At 45.5% G+C, this 19,081-nt stretch overlaps 1 protein-coding gene across 1 annotated transcript in view; it reads right to left on the bottom strand.

Annotated features, from left to right (window-relative positions):
* The window catches only part of FRMD7 (FERM domain containing 7), a 31,763-nt gene extending 27,923 nt beyond the window's left edge, over positions 1–3,840 (bottom strand). Inside the window, exon 1 of the mRNA XM_073358859.1 lies at positions 3,728–3,840. Coding sequence (XP_073214960.1) covers positions 3,728–3,784 — 57 coding nt within the window. The 5' untranslated portion in view covers positions 3,785–3,840. The remainder of the gene's footprint in view (positions 1–3,727) is intronic.
* Positions 3,841–19,081: the final 15,241 nt, after the last annotated feature.

The raw sequence follows: 19,081 nt of genomic DNA, 5'->3' as shown, positions 1-19,081 counted from the left end.
TTTCATCTGCCATTTTGTTGCCCAGCTACCCAGTTTTGTGCAATCGCTTTGTAGCTCTTCACAGTCTCCTTAGGACTTAATTATTTTGAGTAATTTTGTATCATCTGCAAATTTTGCCACTTCACTGTTTACCCCCTTTTCCAGATCATTTATGAATAGGTTGAACAGCACTTGTCCCAGTACAAACTCCTGGGGGACACCACTATTTACCAGCCTTGCCTCATGATAAAGGACAGGAGGATGTAATCAAATTTGTGCCCTTTGCTGGCTCTGCCTGGCAATTAGGTTTGCTGGTTTTCAGACAAATCTTGCCCTGTAGCAAATTATACTTGCAAAGAAGCAAGTTCTGCAAACGTTCAGCCTTTGTGCGGAGCAGAAAGCAACAAAACTGAGCACGCTCCACTGCTGGCACCCTGCAAGCTCATCTCTCTCCCCCGCCACTTGGGAGCCACGTGTCTCAGCTCCCCACTGGGTCTCAGGGCCGGAACTAGGCTCTCAGAACGGATTGGAACAGAAGTGCAGTGTTCACTGGCTTAGCAATCTTCCCTAAGGAAGATTTTACCGACACTGATCACCATTAAGGAGCCTAACAAAATTAGGGATGGCGGGGACGATAGAATAGGTGGCACGTTCATTACGGTCTCAGAGGCTCCCAACCTGGGAGGTACTGTGAACTTCAGGCAGGGCAGAAAACCGGTAGAGAGGGGCTGAGAGAGATTAGAAACCAGGACAGAGAACGCCAGCCTAATCTAACCAAATGGAAAGGCATGTGTCTAGGGAGCAACAAGCCAAGGATGATACTTGGAAAGCAGCGCTGCCAGGACAGACCGACAGTCTGTGACAGCCAAACCAGCCAACCAACACGCAAAGGGACTGGCTGGCTCTGGCAGCACGCAGCAAAACAGAACCATACACAGCACTGGAGCAGAAAGGTGACAGCCCCTTCTTTGCATGGCACTGGGGAACCTTCCCCGGGGACGGCAGCGCTCCGTTCTGGGCACCTGGACAAGGAGGGGTTCACAGGAGAGCAACACAAATGTCTAAGGAGCCGGCGGGACTGACCAGTGAGGAGAGGGAAGAATTCATATTCAGAACAGTGGAGGAGGGGTCGAGCTCTTTGCAAGCACGTGAAGAATACGGACTCCAGGATGGGAAAACGGGAATTTCGGGCGACGCAACCGGGGGAGAACTATGCGCAGTGGGATGAAATGAAGTGGAATATGGCTAGAAGTTTCGGAACGGTGCGATCCGTTAGAACATGAAGTCGTCCTTCAGGGAACGGTGGGCACCTCATCTCTGGGGAAAGCACTGGGCTCGGCCCTGTGCCTGCCCCTGGGGAAATGAATAGGGTCAGGCCTCCTTCATTGCCAGTTTCCATGGGCTCTGTGCTCTGCTCTGCTGTCAGATGGGAAGAAGAGCATGCATGGAAGAGAGCATTCAGAGGAGCCCTGCGGCTTCCCTCATCACCTAGGGTCAGAGCGAGGCCCTCAGAGCAAGCAGGAACTGGACCGAGGACGCAGCCAGCAGATGCAGACTGTTCCCCTTACACAAGCAGCAAAACGCCGCAGCAGAAAGCAGTGGAGGCTAACGCTGGTGGGGGCTCCCCCACTGCAGCAGTAACTGGTGGGGCTCACGTTGCATAACCCTGGGGGGAAGCCAATGGCCTCACAGCTTCCCTGGAGATAGAAGGGAAAAGGCTTGCTGGAGAGTCTGCAAAGGGACACCTGCTCTGATGTTCCGGATGGGAGTGTCACAGAACCCCCCCCCACACACACACATCTGCCTTGCTGCTTCTGGGTTTGGGGCGGGGGGAGGGAGGAGCCACTCCACATCCACAGGATCTCTTCACCCCCAGGGGATTTTGCTGCTAGAAGGAAACCAACGAGCCCTACAAGAATGCTGGTAGGAGGTAAAACGTGGTATCCCCTGGTTTGCAGATTCAGACACTGCTTCCTTCACCTCTGATAAAGGACAAACCTGGGTGTCAAACCTGGCTGCTAACCCTGATTCTGTTGCATGTGCTCCTCTGAAATGAGGCAACGCAGCATTTTGAAAGTTTCTCCTGAGCTTGAAGTAAATGCTAGCTGCGCTGGGTTGGAGGGGTTTGCTAGCAGCAGAAACATTTGCCCTAGCTGTTTAAGGTCTTAATTTTCCAAAAAGAGAGACAATTCTCCACCAGCTGGCACCCTTGTGTAGCTATTTACTCTGCTGCAAAGTGAGTGTATGGAACATCAGATCCGACCTGTCCAGTCCCACCAATGGTATTTATGTCCATGTGGGACAGGTGCAAATGATTACCCAAGGTACCAGACAGTGGGAAACCAGGCCCTTGCATTTGGTCTCTTTTGTATTTCTTCCTCCCATTACACTAAAGCACTCTACATTTGAGAGAGCTTTCCAAAGTCAGTAAGGGTTTAGGAAGAGTCACGTTTGAGTTGCTTGTATTATCTGTTCAAAGCTTAGCCTAGAGCGGTCTTTTTATTCTGGAGAAGTCACTAATTCAGCTCCTCATTTATCGTAACCGCAAATGCAGCAAATGCCTAAAAGGGGTTTCCAATACAGCTCCATGTAGGAAAAAAACAGGAAATGACTAGCAGTTGCTCTAATGGAGGCTATTTTCTGCAATAACGTGTCATGTCGGGCGATAGTGCCATAAATGTCTTGTGCAAAGAAGAACACAGAGATGGACAAACTGCAGCACTATGGTATTAGCAGCATTCACTGAACCCTCACCCTACACACACCGATCTAGTCAGGGAAAAACTCAGCAGGTTTAAAAACACCTCATTTGCAAGCTGACTCCATACCTCTGCTCCATTCATGTAACTCAATAAAAGTTAAAAAAAAAAAATCTTCCTACTTATTCAGAGTCCGGAATTACTGTATTCAGAAATGCAATTGCAAAGAAACTAACCTACAGGCTATGTTATAAAATATTTCCTAGGAAATGCATTATCATTTGAATAACTTTATATAAAATAACATGGTCCCTGGGGAGAGAGAACTATGTACTGAAATAGATTTGGTTAAATGTTATTTGAATGTGACCTTAGCATGTTAATCTACAGTATATTCTCAATCACTCCTAAAAAGAGATGTAAACAGTAATATCACTTTGCATTTAGCTACATACAAAGCTGTAACGATGTAGAAATTAAAGGCTAATATTTTAGTGCAGATTTTACAGGTTAATATTCAAGGTTAATATTTATTAATTGTGAATAGTTAATAACTCTAGTTTTTTCCAGGTACTGTTATAGAGTAAATATGAGTCAATGATTTTCTTTGCTTCTGATCTCCATTCTTTTTTCTCATCAGCCTTGTCTCCATGAAGACAAGCATACAGAGCTTTCCCCTGAGGGGCAATTTGGTAAAATATGTTATGTTTGTCCTGGACCCAGACTTTTCTTCCTGGTTGAGGCTTAATGTTGGCATCCAGACAAACGAAGACAGACTGCCAAAAATGCACCCCATCCTGGCTGATTTCAAACTGATGACACCGGATGAGTCCAACCCATCTCCCCCACTTTTTAAAAACGGGATGCAAATGACAGTGGGCAGCTTGCGCGCGTAAGCGCTGAAACATACGAGGAGGACAAGGCTACACGCTCCTTTTTCCAAAGCTGAAAACGAGAAGCTATCACAGACCATCTGAGGGTTATGCAATCCTTTGGTGCAACAATGACTTCAGTAATTAGAACAAAACAATAATATGACAGCCACTTACATCCACTACAAAGATCTTCTGGGAGTCATCCAAGAACTGGACTTTCAGATGCAGCATCCTTGAGCACGCAGCTGAGCTGCCAGCCAGTGCAGGAGTCTTGGTAATCTGCGCTGTGTGCCAGACAGGGTACCCTGACTCCTCTTTCACACACAATTTCACTCTCAGCTGGATGGAGAAGGCAGCAGGCATGTTACACAGATGCAGACTTCTCTTTGGAGGGAGGTTTGGAAGCAAAGGAATGTAATGCCTAGGAAGAAATACAAATGCAGTAAGCAGAGATCCTGACAGCCGCCTCTTCTAAATAGCAACCTGTAATTACTTTCTGTAAATGAACATTATATTATTATTGAAAACATCCAAGGGACCGGTTTCAATGGAGCCACTCAGAATTTAAACTGATGCAACCAAGAATGGGTCTGGCAAAAGCAGAGATTTTTCATTAATTGTTTGAGAAATGCAATGGCTAAAATCCTCCAAATTTCATGTAGTAAAGTCAGAAGAAGATCTATACTGCTCATATTAGTTGTTGGTGGTAATAACTTCATTCTTCATTCAAACCCAATTCTTAAATTTTTAAATACCAGCCTAAAAAACTAGCCCTGTAGCCTGTATGGAATCAGACTCATTCTTGCTGTTTCTGTGAACAAAGCAGAGGGATAAGACAATATCTTCTGAACAGATTTGTATGAAGCTGCCAGACAGAAGAATATCTCTCACTGGAGCCTTGAGAAATGCTCACAGTGGAATTAAAAAACCATGAACCATCCTTGTTCTGGGGTTTTGTTTCTAACTCGCATTTTCCTTAAAGATTAGTTGAGGATCACAGTTCTGTGAGATAACCTGGCTCCAGGATTCAGGAGCCGCCTCCCCCCCCACACACAAATAGCAGCCAGCTGCTTCGGCTACAATGATCAGCTGTGAAACGGTTAATATTAACATTTCAGGCCTCAGAGCTGACTCCCCCAGACACTTGCCAGCGTGTCCCCTCACTCCAGGGCATTTTTCCCATTTATACCTGTAAGCACCAGGGAGCAACATTGCACTTGCTTGCAGCAGGAAGAAAAATCTTTACAACCCATAAGCGTTCTTTGGCTTTAAAGCAACAGTGGCGCAATCCCACTAGATGATGATGAACAAGTAAGTCGTTGTGATCCGAGAGGTATGGGCATGATTACAGGGGGTCCTGGCTTTCATGGCCATTTGGGACAAGTCCCATGACTAATATTCCCCATACTGCGCCTTGCTGAATCACTGATGGCGTGAATGTGGGGTCAGTTGTGAAGGCAGCTAGACTAATTCACTGTCTTGCCACTTGCGGAGGAATGAGCATCAGCCAAACGGGAGAGGGATGGCACCCAAAGGAAACCGTTCCCTCCAGCCACCTTGCTAGCACCAATGCAGCATATGTGCCGTGAAGCCCTGAGAGTTGCCATGGGAAAACCCTCATGGTCCTGTCAGCAATGGGAGGGACCCCTAGGCATGGCGGGAGGAGAGAGCATTGGACTGGGACTGAGGAGACCTGGCTCTGCCACTGACCTGCTAGGTAACCTTGGGCAAGGCATTTCGCCTCTTTGGACCTGTGTCCTCTCCCCCCATTGTCCATTTAGTCTGAAAGCTCTTCTGAATGCCGGACCTCTCTCTCATGATGTGTGTGCATCATCCAGCGCAGGGAGCGCCCAGGCTCAGCTAGGACATCACAGAGCTACTGTCATACAAATAAATAGATAAAGCAAGTGTCGCCGATGAAGGGAAAGAGACTATCGGTAAGAACTGGGTGTTACATTCTTGGTATTATTCTTGATCCCGTTGCAAAGTGCCTCCTACCCATACATTGCTCTGGAAATAACAACAACAGTAGTTCATCATAACAACCCTACCAAGATGCTTTCTGGGTTTTTCATCTTCCTCTGTAGAATCCAGCGTAAGCCACTGCCAGGTATCAGGGCCATTGGTTCTGTTCCATGTGATGAGTCCTGAATCGGGTATTCTAGGATTCACCCAAGTGGTTCATATAAATAACTAGCTTTATTCAGGTTGTAACAAGGTAACTTGCTGTGTCCAGTCCTTACAAGCTATTCTTTAAAACCCACTGTTCACAATGGAAAACGATTTTGTCTGGTTTCATGTCACATTTCTGTAACACTGCTAACAATGTTCTGCTGTATCTCTCCTTGCACCATAGCAGGAAGGTGCTAAGTTCAGGGAAACTCGTCAGGATGCTGCATAGCTACTAACAGTGGGATTGTACTAACACATTGTACATTATATATTTCATAGCTGCTTCTCACTCCCACAGCAATGCCCCCAGTCCTGACCCAAAGCAGTACAGCCTCATGAGCCCTTCGATTCTTACCAAAGGAATGCTGACTGGCATGGTGGAGCTGGGAACAGAACCCACTTCTTGGGACCCTGCATGGTGCCAAGTACTCTCAGCTCTCGCTGACTTCAGGATCTGGCCATTATATGACTCCAGACAGTCAGTGATGTGAGAGGAGACAGGTAGATAAGCTCAGGGAGTGAGGGGTTAAAGTGTCAGATGAAGAGGGATAGAAACCCCATAGTTCAACCAGCCACTGAATGGAGCAGAGTGTGAGCAGGTACAAGTCAATCCAATTTCTGAATCACTCCCCTTCCCAGCCAGACAGCAAAACTCATCTGTTGGCCAAGACAAGGAAGAAGGATCTGCTGCATGCTCTGGTGTGGTCTGCACTGGGATTTACGTACAAATACATTCAAGGCAAAACTCCACTGACGTAGAACAAATGTGCTGCCATGGCCAAAATGAATGCGGTTGCCTTGGCTCATGATTCAGGACGTTCGGGTCGCTAGCAGAGGGTGTGGTGTATAAGTCGCTAGACTTGGCTTAGCCCACTCGGACTGCAGCTTTCCTCCGTGGGGCAGCTGCATTTTTAAACACACAAACGATTAAGTATTGATACGCACAGGTGGGAGCAGCCCTCCAGTGCTGAGAACAACGGGGTTGGGGGGGCAGCCATGTAATGTCAGACATCCATAGGAGCTGTGGCAGCCAGGTCAGCTTGTCATTCCCTCAGGCTTGCAGTGTGCGTGGAAAGACGGAGCAGGCTGAAGGTGATGCTGGCAGACTGGGAACGATTCAGAGTCCGATGAACTTGTAACAAAAGCCCAGCTAGAGCATGGACGCTGGTGGGGAGGGGGGCCAGCGGGGTGGCAGCAGGTTGTAGCGGGAGCACCAGAGAGCCAGGTCTGGCCTGGGAATGGAAGTTACTGAGGGCCCTAAGGCAGGCTGAGTGCTGGCCACTGAGGAGAAGGGGGTGACCGCAGAGAAGTCCCTTTGCTTGGACCACTCACAGAGGAGGCGGAGGAGAATCCGATTTCAGTCCCACCTCTCTCTTGGCTTTCAGTGTGAATTGCTTTTCAGTTCTCTTCTGCCGGCTGGAGCGAAGAGTCAGGAATCCTGGAGTCTGACCCTGCCCCTGACTCACCATGGGTAGGCCAGCCCTGTCTGCTGGTTACTCACCGGAGGCCGCAGGGTCGAGGGACTGAGTAACGGCTGGAGTGTGGGCGAGTGAGGGCTGGGCTCCTCAGCAGCAAGGGAAGCAGTCCCCTGCGCAGCCATTAAACCAATGGCAGCCAGAAGCGACACAACCGCGATGCTGGCAACAGGGGGAATCTGGGCGCAGGGCGGGGAGATGACCCCATCCTCCTCCTGTCTCCCCACTTCCCCAGGAAGCACCAAGAACCAGATCCAGTCCTCCCACCCTCCCGAAGGCTGGGGTTCCCAGTGCGCCCTGCTCTGCTTCTTGCCAGGGGCTGGGGCTGCAAAGAAGGGGGGTCAAGTCAGCGCACGGGTCACAGCACCACTCAAATTCCTCACGGCTGCCCCTCCACCATGATGGAGGAGCAGCCAAGTCAGATTTCCAGCTCAGCAGGCAGGCCTGGGTCCCCAGTCCTGGTGCCCCTGCACCCCGCTGCTAATTCCACTGCAGCAGCAGCATGGGGTGCCTCTGGCTCTGCCCCCATGTTATTTCCAAAGGGGATTTCCATTTGGGGTTTGGACTCGCACAGTTCTTTCTTCCCCCAATATCCTCCCAGAAGCAGTGACAGGAGCAGCACAGGACATCTGGCCGGCATCCAGTGCCTCTGACGAATAGCTGAGTCACCCACGTTACGTGACTGGAGAGTCTCCTGAACATCCGCCTGCCAGATAGCTGGCAAACGAACTACTCAGTTCAGCTGTCCTCCCCCCAGAGCCGTTCCCGCTACACGCCAATCAATGGGCCTTTCTTTTGGGTTGGCAAAACTACCCATCTCCTGACCCACTCACTCCCAGATCCGAAAGGAGTCGTCCCGGAAAAGGGAGCTTGACCAGGCAATATTATAATCCCGTTCTCCTCAGCTCCTTCGCAGCACATCCAAGTGCCAAAGTTCAGCACAAAAGCACTTTGCTGGCGCTTCTTGGTAGTAGTATAAATAGCGCGCACCCCTGCTCCTCATGCCAGCTCGGTCACTAACCGCTGCCTGGGCGTCTGCCCTTTGTATGCCTGTTTATTGTGTAGCTGCGTTAGATGTTTTGTAACTATTTTAAAACTCATTTTGCAGGGGGGAAGCAGCACAGAACTTTCAGTTTCATTTTCCCTCCGAGACCTGAAGGCCAGAACCCTACAATTGAAACTGGAAGCAAAGGGCGGGTTTTGCTTGTTGTTGGGAGGAGGCTCACAGGTTCAGCTGGATGCAAAGCCCAGTCTGTTTGGCAGCAGACTCATGAGATTATCTATGGGTCTGATTTATACACTGCTCTACCTCTGCCAAAGACACATCCTTCCAGCCATGCGCTGTTTCCGTCCTGAAAAAGTTCTTTTAGCCACTCGCCCTGCCCCTGCTCTACAACGTATCCCTGACTGTAGAGAACACACGGGCAGGGGAATGGACCAGAGACAATGGTTGTGTTCCTGGGTCTGCCTCTAACTCACTGTTTGAGCTTGGGCAAGTCACTTAGCTTCTCTGTGCCTCAGTTTCTCCACCTGTAAAGTCTTACCCACCTTCTTTACAATGCACTTTCAGATCTCTGTCTGAAGAGGGCTGTACAGAAGTGCCGTGTATTGTTTTCAATGAGACCGCACCTGCTTCTTTGGGTACAGATGGCAAACATATTTTTCATGCAAGCTGGACAAAAATCGACGTTTTTTGTTTTTTGGGGAAAAAAGGTTTTTTTTTAATTGTTCTTTAAATTGTAGTAAGTTTGTCTTTTTAAAAATAAAACTGTTTAAATATCTGAATTTAATACAAAATACACCAAGACCTAAATTTCTTATAATCTCTTACAAATTTTTTTTTAAAAAAGTATGCTGTACCCATGAGCCTCTGTCAAAACCTGAGTTAAAGGCTGCTTTTCCATATAGAGAAAGAATCAGGGGGAACACATCTAACTTTGGAGGTCAACCTTTATAAATATGGCTCTACAGATCATGTACCATATTAAGGGCTTGATCCTGTGGGGAACCCAGGGAACATGCTACTAGGCACAAGAAGACACCAGCATGTCTCTCATTAGGATCATCCCATGAGCCCACCTGGGTGGTCTCATACACCTGTTTTATAGCTTCTCCCTACCTAAGCTCTGTGCAGCTTCTAGTGTTGATTTCAACACCTGGCAACTGGAGAAAAAACCTGCCGTGTCTGCAGGTCATAAAGAGACCCTCTCTGGAAATATTTTCAAGGAATTCCAGTACTTCTGGGTGAAAAAGGAATAGGTGCCAAATGTAAACGGTGCGACTAGGAGGTGTAAGGCCTGGTTGTCAGAACAAAACAGCATTATGGAAAATGCTCCTCAGATGGCAATGACTTCGAAGATGATGACGTGAACATGTCTGAACAACCTGGATCAACTGCTTAGTAAACTTATTTTTGCACTAATCTTATGGACTGCCTACCATGTCCTTACTATGCTAGTAGGTGATAACTTAGATTATGGTCAGAATTTTTGTTTTTGGTGGATTACTTATGAATTTCAAAATGTTAGTGTTCAAAATATTACTGGTATGTTAGTTTGTTGATTAGTTTTGTGGGAATATTTACTGTTACTTCTGGAATTATTTTTTATTGCTCAATACAATCGAACATCCTAGGTGAAGACATCCTGTTTAAAAGTAAAATTGTATCAGGCATTTACGAATTTTAACATTTAAAAATTTCTTTTTCAAGCTCTTTAGTATATTGCTAGAAATAAGGGTTTAAATAGATTTTGATCATCGTTATGATTTGTTAATTATTTTCCCTGTAGAACTGGGTTTAGAATAAATTACATAATTGAAACAGTGGTACAAACAGCTGCAATGGGAGGAATCTTCCATTTAGAATCCCATTTTTTAAAGCAGCGTAGAGTAATGCTCAGGGAGTGAGAGTGACTTATTTTTACAATTCTGTTTCAGTGCCCAGCTTAGACATAAGAGGTTGTGAATGTCCATCACCTGCAACAATCAGCAGTGCTGCCACTAAACATGTCAGACAGTAAATTACCTGTATCCAAAAAAAAGGAATAAATAAATAAAACTTTCATCATCATCCAATCAAACCATGGCTGAGTTTGTAACCAGGCAGATTCCAGGCCAAGTTCCATCCCAGGCAGATTCCATCGATGAAAAAGCTCTTCAGTTCATGTATGCAACAAATTCTCCCTTTCACCTTGTTCAGAACAACATTTCATTGACAGGTTCAATCGTTATGACCAGGCTACTGTCCACCCGGCAGTGCAAAGTTGATGGATGCAGGGTGTAAGAAGGAAAATGAGCAGTGTGCAAAAAACATTGCTGGGAAATTCGTTAGTCTGAGTCTTAAAGGGTGGAGCAATGGACACAATGACCCAGCAATAAGTGCTGGTGTGACAACAGAAGGTGGGGGTTTTGTCATACAGAAACAACTGATACACCAGGAAATGCCCATACAGCAGAGTACTTAAAAGTAGCAGCAAAAGCTGTAGCAAACTGTGAGCAAAAATTCAAGTGTCAGATGTGTCATTTTGTCACAGACAATGCCGCAAATGTAGCAAAGATGAGATGAAATCTACAAGATGACAATGAAAGGAACATAAAACTTGTAACATATGGGTCTAGTGCTCATTTGATGCATCTTTTAGCCGAAGACTCAAGTACAACTCCAGGAATAAAAAACAACGTGCTGAAATAGCAAAATCCTTACAGGAGAACCACTCTGCTTCAGCCTCGCCGAAGAGAGGAGGCGGAGCCAGACTGATTCTCCCCCAGGACGTACAGTGGAAATATATAGAGTTACAGTGAACCTTCCTAGGTAGCAAAAACATGTATTCAATGTAGTGTAAAAGCTCTATTTCATTCCAAATCAACATTTTCATGCTTATATCAGCCAAGGAGCTTGTACCTTTTTTAAAGAAAACACCTGAAGTACAAATAGAAAAGTTGATTAAAATTAGGGCTATCGAGCGATTAAAAAAATTAATCGCAATTAATCGTGCTGTTAAACAATAATAGAATACCATTTATTTAAATATTTTTGGATGTTTTCTACATTTTCATATATATTGATTTCACTTACAACACAGAATACAAAGTGTAAAGAGCTCACTTTATATTTATTTTTGATTACAAATATTTGCACTGTAAAAAACAAGAGAAATCGTATTTTTCAATTCCCCTGATACAAGTACTGTAGTGCAAGCTCTTTTATCATGAAAGTTGAATTTACAAATACAGAATTAAGTACAAAAATAACTGCATTCAAAAATAAAACAATGTAAAACTTTAGAACCTACAAGTCCACTCGGTCCTACGTCTTGTTCAGCCAATCGCTCAGACGATTAAGTTTGTTTACATTTGCAGGAGATAATGCTGCCTGCTTCTTGTTTACAGTGTCACCTAAAAGTGAGAACAGGCGTTCGCATGGCGCTGTTGTAGCCGGCGTTGCAAGATATTTACGTGCCAGATGCACTAAAGTTTCATATGTCCCTTCATGCTTCAACCACCATTCTAGTGGACATGCGTCCACGCTGATGACGGGTTCTGCTCAATAACGATCCAAAGCAGTGCGGATCGACATGTTCATTTTCATCATCTGAGTCAGATACCACCAGTAGAAGGCTGATATTCTTTTTTGGTGGTTCGGAGTCTATAGTTTCCGCATCGGAGTGTTGCTCTTTTAAGACATCTAGAAGCATGCTCCACACCCTGTCCCTCTCAGATTTTGGAAGGCACTTCAGATTTTTAAACCTTGGGTCGAGTGCTGTAGCTTTCTTTAGAAATCTCACACTGGTACCTTATTTGCATTTTGTCAAATCTGCAGTGAAAATGGACTTAAAACAAACAACATGGGCTGGGTCAATCACCCGAGACTGCTATAACATGAAATATATGGCAGAATGCGGGTAAAAAAAAAATTTACATTTGTAAGTTGCATTTTCACGATAAAGAGATTGCACTACAGTACTTGTATGAGGTGAATTGAAAAATACTGTTTTATAATTTTTACAGTGCAAATATTCACAATAAAAATAATAATATGAAGTGAGCACTGTACACTGTGTATTCTATGTTGTAATAGAAATCAATATATTTGAAAATGTAGAAAAATATCCAAAAATATTTAATAAATTTCAGTTGGTATTCTCCTGCGATTAAAACTGCGATTAATCATGGGATTCATTTTTTTAAATTGTGACTAATTTTTTGGGTTAATTACATGAGTTAACTGCGATTAATCAACAGCCCTAATTAAAATGAATTATTTCAATTGAGGTTTTCCACTTGGTGATTTAAATCATTATTTAATTTGCTTATTTAAACCAATCCACCCTGTTTTCATGCTTCCATCAATTAATATGACCTGGTGGTGGTGTCATACTACAGGCCGCTCTGATGTTGTACTTTATTTGGTAATATTTTTTCCAATTGCTATGGACTGACCGGGTGTTATTCCTTAAAGAATCCTGTCTCAGAACCTGCTCACTTAATATAATCATCAATAATGCTACGCACTTCTACAGCATTTTGCATCCGAGGCTCTCCACAGGCTTCACAAACATTAACTAAGCTACACTACATACCTGTGCCATAGCTTAACAACAACATTATTCATGCTATCCTGTTGGGGACACTGAAATTTAGTTATTGTTTTGGCTCTGTGCTGTCAGGGCCTTGTTTCCCATTCATTCTCCTCTGCATTACTTTCAGGTGCATCCAATCTGTACTTAGTTTGGGGATTAGATGAGATTATCTCTGAGTATTTCCGTGCCAAGCCTGCCCCATTCCTACCTGAGAAGGTCACACACGTGGGCCCACATCCTCAAAGGTATTTCAATGGGAATTGGGCCCCTGAATGCCTTTGAAGATCTGGGCTTCGGTGTCTGATCCGGCCACCAACTTTGCTGTTTGAAATCATACCTGGTCATCCTGAGGTCACCGTAACTTATTTATTTCATCACATGAAACTTACTTTATTGCCACGCTTGCGTAAATCAATGCAGGTTTAAGGGGACTGTTTGATACACGAGGGCTAGTGTTTGTCTGGAAGCTGGCAGAAAGTCCCATTTAAACATTTTTTTAAAATTTTGGTTGTTAAATCAAAAAAAAGCAGGATGAAAACTGCCTGGCAATCTGGCAGCGGGGTGCCATTGCTGATGATGGTATGGCTATGATGCTACAGGTTGATAATGATCATAGGCACCAGCAGGCAGCAATCAACAGTGCGCGGTAAGCACGGGTACAAATTCTGTGCAAGTCCCACTGACTTCACTGGGCCTGATCCTGTCTATTGGTTCCCAGACAAAACCGGCAGAGTGAGCCTGACTGGGAGTCGCATATACAGATATATAAGCTATCTGATATCGTGAAGAGAAGCCTGCCACCATTTAAGTTTCAGACCATGGCGCTGTGCAAAATAGGTGTTTCTTTGTTTTAAGCACGAGACAAATGACAAGTCAATTCAGAATGGACCTTTCCACTCGCTCATTTGACTCTAACACAGCGTGTGAAATTCAATTCAGCAGGGTCACTTGTTTCTGAGACCCAAGTAAAATCTCATTCTCACCATCCTGATGGGGGAAGTGGATTTTGTGCGTTGGCTGTTTAATTTTCATGACAATTTGGCTGTTGTAACAAGTCAGGGAATCCTTTGGGGCCACGTACCGTCCTTGACTCCTGCACATGATGCCTAGTGATAGCAGCTGGAATTGCTGACACAGAGAGGACAGTACATGGCTCTTAAGGAGCTGATAGCCAGAAGATCAAACCTTTTTGAAGAGGATGGAGATAATTCCTATTATAAATGTTACACAGTGGATCTGGTCTGGATAGGATACCGAAGAGCACGCTATGCAACCTCAATCCTAAAACATAAAATTATTCTAAACTGCCTTAGAATTAGGCTTTTGCTTTTCCAGTGTAAAGCAACTTTGCTGCCCAAAACACTGATGGTCGGGTACAGAACACAAGAAACATTCCGAGAAAACACATCCAGCAAAACCACTAGGAGGAAATGAGACTTTTGCTTTAAAACGGCGCCATCTTGTGGAAGTTGTGCTCAACAATCAGTGAGGGGCTGATTTAGTTTGTAGGTCTGAACACTGCAAGGTGCGGTTATAATACAATCTCGCATGCATTGAGTATTGTCTGCTTTTATCTACTTACCAGAAACTGATTGTGCACATTGACGAAGAGAGGCCAGGATTAATATTCGCCATATAACTGAGCACAGAATAAATGCCATTTGCTGCGAACAAATACGAAGGTCATAGGAATTGCTTCCAAGGTCCCAAATAATAGCATGGGCTCCTGCTATTATCCAAAGTGATTTCCCACCAATGGAGTGCCTGGTAGTGCTGCACCTACCAAAGGAAAACTGCAAAAAGGGAAGAACTGAAGCTAGTGTATATTTCACTCAAACAGACCAGTTGAGATATTGAGCAAAACAAGAAAATAGCTCCTCATCCATGTCCGGTCAAAGGAGCTTTGATGCTCCCAAACATGTGGGTTTCTCCTGGCACCCAGCCACTTTGAGCCATGGAGGTGTGGTTGCAACCAGTCTGTTCTGCAACTCAAGTAATACGTTTCTTGTAAGAGCGCCCTTTGTTTTGTTTCGAGTATTTACGGTTCCTGGTAACAGTCCTGAACTCACATCTCCCTAAACTAGAAATAAAAGCGGACACATTGTGAACCTACCTGTAATCTGGATAACTCCACAATGCGGCTCAGAGACGATATGGACACGAAGGCTTTCCAGTCTGATGGGAATTGGCAGGAAGACTGACTTGTCAAAGACGTAGGACTGATTTCCTCTCCAGGGTCCACTGTGAATCAGGCATGGAAACATCCACTATTTTGTCCCAAGGCAAAAACAAGCCAGACACTTGTTAGAAACATATACAGATTTCAAAGCACACCAGGGATGGTGCCCACAGTTCTTTATCAGCATCTCAGAAATCCCATTTACAGGTAAAACAATATCTCCTTTACTAGCCATGCACTGCCAGCAACAGAGATGCCTGGACTATAATCAGCAGTGATCATTTAATGAAAGGGGATTAAGGAAGCGATAGGGAAACCTTTTCTGAACATCCGCATTATGGATCCTAAGGCCAAAGGCTGATTCTGAGGAAGCCACCACATCGAGTCTGTCGTGCTTGGTGAATGGAGGGAACCCCAAAGGAAAGGACAGCTTCCTAAGGAGCTGCCTTGCACATTTTCATGACAGATGTGGCTTCCCCCTTGGCTCAGGATGAACAGCTCTGGTTGAGTGAGTCCCAACGGCAGCGAGGCAAGGAAATCCTGCTGCTTTGTAAGCCTGTGGTATGGTGGATCAGACCCCTCTGGCCACAGTGTTTTGCTAAAGAGAAAAAGTCTGTCATATTTCAGGCCATCTGTCACTCTGTCAAGTCCCAGTGTAGAGCTCAAAGGAAACCTAAGGCCTGGGCAAAGCCATTCCTTCTGGGGTGAAGGGCTGGAGCAAAGAGAACCCGGATCGACATCCTGTTCCACAGGAAAACTGGTCTCTCTGTGGGGTAGGAAACTCAGTGCAGCCCTCAGATTGGTCCTTGTACAAGGTAATCAAAGTCTCACATGCCTAAAGAGGGAGCACTGAGCTTTCTCCCTCTTTAGGCAGAGGGGGCAGTAAGATATGAATAATTGGGAGGTTTGAGAGGATACGCTCCAAAATTTAATTCGGGCTCTTGGATGAAGCAGCTCTTCTTGTCCTTCGATACTACACTGACGGGAGATATAGAAAAATGTATGTGCCATTTTCGATGGTCACTGCTCTTAACAAGTATTTTAAATTAACCTAGATTCTGCCCCGCCCCCAAGAGGCGACAATAAATAGCAACAATAGTCTGAAAATTAATATTGCTTTGTGTTTCTGCAGCACATCGTCAGACACTATCATTTCTTCTCCGCCATTAACCCAGAGCCATCTCTAGCTTTCGTCTTCATAAAGGAATTTGAAGCGAAGTCCTGCTCTGAAATGGAACGCTGAAGGAGAACACCATAGGGGGTGAAAGCGCTCTCTCCTTGGCTTCATGCCAAATTGACTCCACTTTCATGTAAAAAGACCCTTTTTTCCCCTCCCCTTCCCCTTAGCCACCACCTAGCATAAGAAACTCAGGATGGAGGCGTTTTGGCAACTGCATCCTCAACCCCCAACACCCCCCGTAAAGATTTTACCAGCTCAGTGCTGCCATCAATGGAGCTGAAGCTGGAACTGCAGGCAGAATGTTGCCTCTGCAATCCTGAGCAGGTCGGAACTCTCCCCCAGCTCCATGGGCAGGGCAGTGCTAACTGGAATTCAAAAATAAATCAGTATGAACTTACTTTTGTGCAGTGTATAGGAATAGGATAGGAAGGCCTATTGTGAGCCCTCTAGGGGCGCTCATTCTACTTACTCTCTGTGTTAGAGGCTGCCAGAAATCAGCCAGAGCAGCAATGTGTATGTAGCTAGGCCTGGCTTGTTTGGTTGTGCTTGGTATACGCATTTATATGGACCTGGCTGTGTCCAGGTGGTTTCTTTACATTATTTGTGTGGTGTGAAGAACGAGACACCCACCCTTTTGTCACTACAGCAGGCTCCTATCTGCAAGGTGCCATTTTTTTAATACACACTTTTTTCTGATCACAACCCTTTTAAGATGCTGCTAATGAGTTTCCTCTCAGTTAGTATAAAGGGCTAGCTGTCCTTCCTAGCTCCATTCATGGAACAGCCCCAGCAGCCCACTTCTTGCTTTATTGCCTGCTTGGCTCTCAAATGCAAATATAAAGCTACAGGAACAAGGGATGCAGCCAAGACGTGAATCAGCAACAATTCCACAATAACAGATACATGAAAAAAACCGCTTCTGACAAGCCCTGTTTCAGTAATCCCCCAAAACTCAGCACAGATAGTCCTTGCTGACCTATCAATTCTCTCCCAACTCCCTTTTACATTGGATACATTTGTCTTCTGACATTAAATCTTCCCTTATCAGAAATAAGTCCCAGTCCTTCAGTATTTATCAAAGTAGCAAAGGAAGCCATAAAGATTCCCCTCGTTTTCCAAGGTGCACATCTATACCCGATTCCTTCACACTTAGCACACCGCTCTCCACGTCTCATGTAACTGTTATATTCCTTCAGGGGCTGTTTTTAATAGTTACTTCTGTATTTGCCGAGGGGTGCTGCACTCGGGATCGCCACAAAGGCCCCATCCTGCGTGGGGAGCTATCTGTGCTACAGAGCTCCCCTCACTTCAGTCAGGCTCTGCTTCAGCACTGGGAGCGAATTCCACAATCGGGGCTTTGGTACAGCAATAGTCAAGTCTCCTCCTACAGGAGACTCCTGCCATTAAGCTTGTGTGAGCCACTCTTCTGCTAGTGCTGAATAGAAAGTCTACAATGGCAATTCTGGCTTTTGAGCAGTGGTAACGTGACCATGAATAAATCAATAAGAGCCCTCAACGTTTTAAACCACAGCTATCATTTTATCCAATCTGTATGAGAGACCCTGTACACTACTTTGTTTAGTTAGGGCTTTAAAGTTTAGCTACCTTAAAAACTAGTAGGGAAGAGGTAAGAGCACACTTGTTTTAAACACAGCTGTCGCTGGTGAGTTACACATCACCCATTTACGATCTTTTGTCAACTTCCTTCTGAGCTATGTCACTGTGGTGTTCGCAGCCACACTGACAAGCCCTGCCCAACTTCCTGTGCCCTCAGCTCGTGGGAGCTGCACTCACTCACGCATCGCTAGGACGTCTGGGAACATATCCTGTGGTTCTTTGTACTGCTGTAAACTAAGCCACTCTGGTGCTTTCCCAGTGAATTGTGAGAGAACTTGTCTGCCCTACTGTGCACAGAGTAGAATTGTGGGAAGGCATGGGAGGACTCTCAGCGCTCAGCCTGCATCCTCGCTGCAAGCTGAGTGGGTTACCAGCTCTGGCCTATACCCCTAGCCAGCAAGCTAGCCTGGGTTTAAAGCCCCACCAAATGCCAGTGAGACAGTTTTGTGCATCTATGTGGAGGGAGGGGGCTATTCATGGCAGCACCCAAGGAAGAGTCAGATTGGAGTGAAGAAATACCCTTGGTGCGTGTTGGCCTTTATACTTACTAATACCTAGCTTCCCCTGATGGCCTGCAGCCCTGCCTACTCCCATCTCTCCTCGCCCCTTTGGTTCAATCCATTTGCTACCCCTCCTGTTTGGTGTCATCCACAAGTCTACTCATGCTGAGTTTCGATCTGATAAGACAGGAAGCAGCCACCAAGAGTAAAAAAGCTGCTTGTTTGTTAGTCAGAAGAGACTGCAGAAAGCGTTACAAGAAACTAGAAACATCACTGCCTACAAAGTGACATACTTCTTCCCTGTAACAAATTCAGCTGTAGCATAAGACACACTGATTTGTTACATTTCAGAATAGCCCATTTTTGTTCCCCTTGTCCACGAAGGTACTGCTGAGACACACACGCTATGTGTGTGTCTGGATTAGCCAAGATGTGCACCTCTGGGGAGGTGAATTTAATTCTAACAGCTAGTCACCGATACACATCTGAGAGCACCATTGTAAAGAAATGTACCAGTGGCTCTACTTGCTCTCTCTCCAGTGCAGTTTATGCCAGGTCTCCATGCAATAAAGGGACTTTATTGTTCTGAACGGTTCATGTGAATTCTCTCCATTTCTCTCACTACAGCTCCCCCCTAGGGAATGGGCAGCACCCCCTCCCCTCTCACTAACAGGGAGCAGCGGGAGATGTAGGGTAGACAGTACTGTAGTCTTATCCACACAAAATTCTAGCAGTACAGGGTGATGGGACAATATTACCTAGGGCAGATAAGGGTCAGGATCCCGGGTGATTTTGAATGGCCTACAGAAGTCCCTGAGGTTGAAGC

Source organism: Lepidochelys kempii, chromosome 9, assembly GCF_965140265.1.
Source record: "Lepidochelys kempii isolate rLepKem1 chromosome 9, rLepKem1.hap2, whole genome shotgun sequence".
Lineage (NCBI taxonomy): Eukaryota > Metazoa > Chordata > Testudines > Cheloniidae > Lepidochelys > Lepidochelys kempii.
Note: the sequence above shows the minus strand (reverse complement) of the source record. Positions and strands in the feature narration are given on the sequence as shown.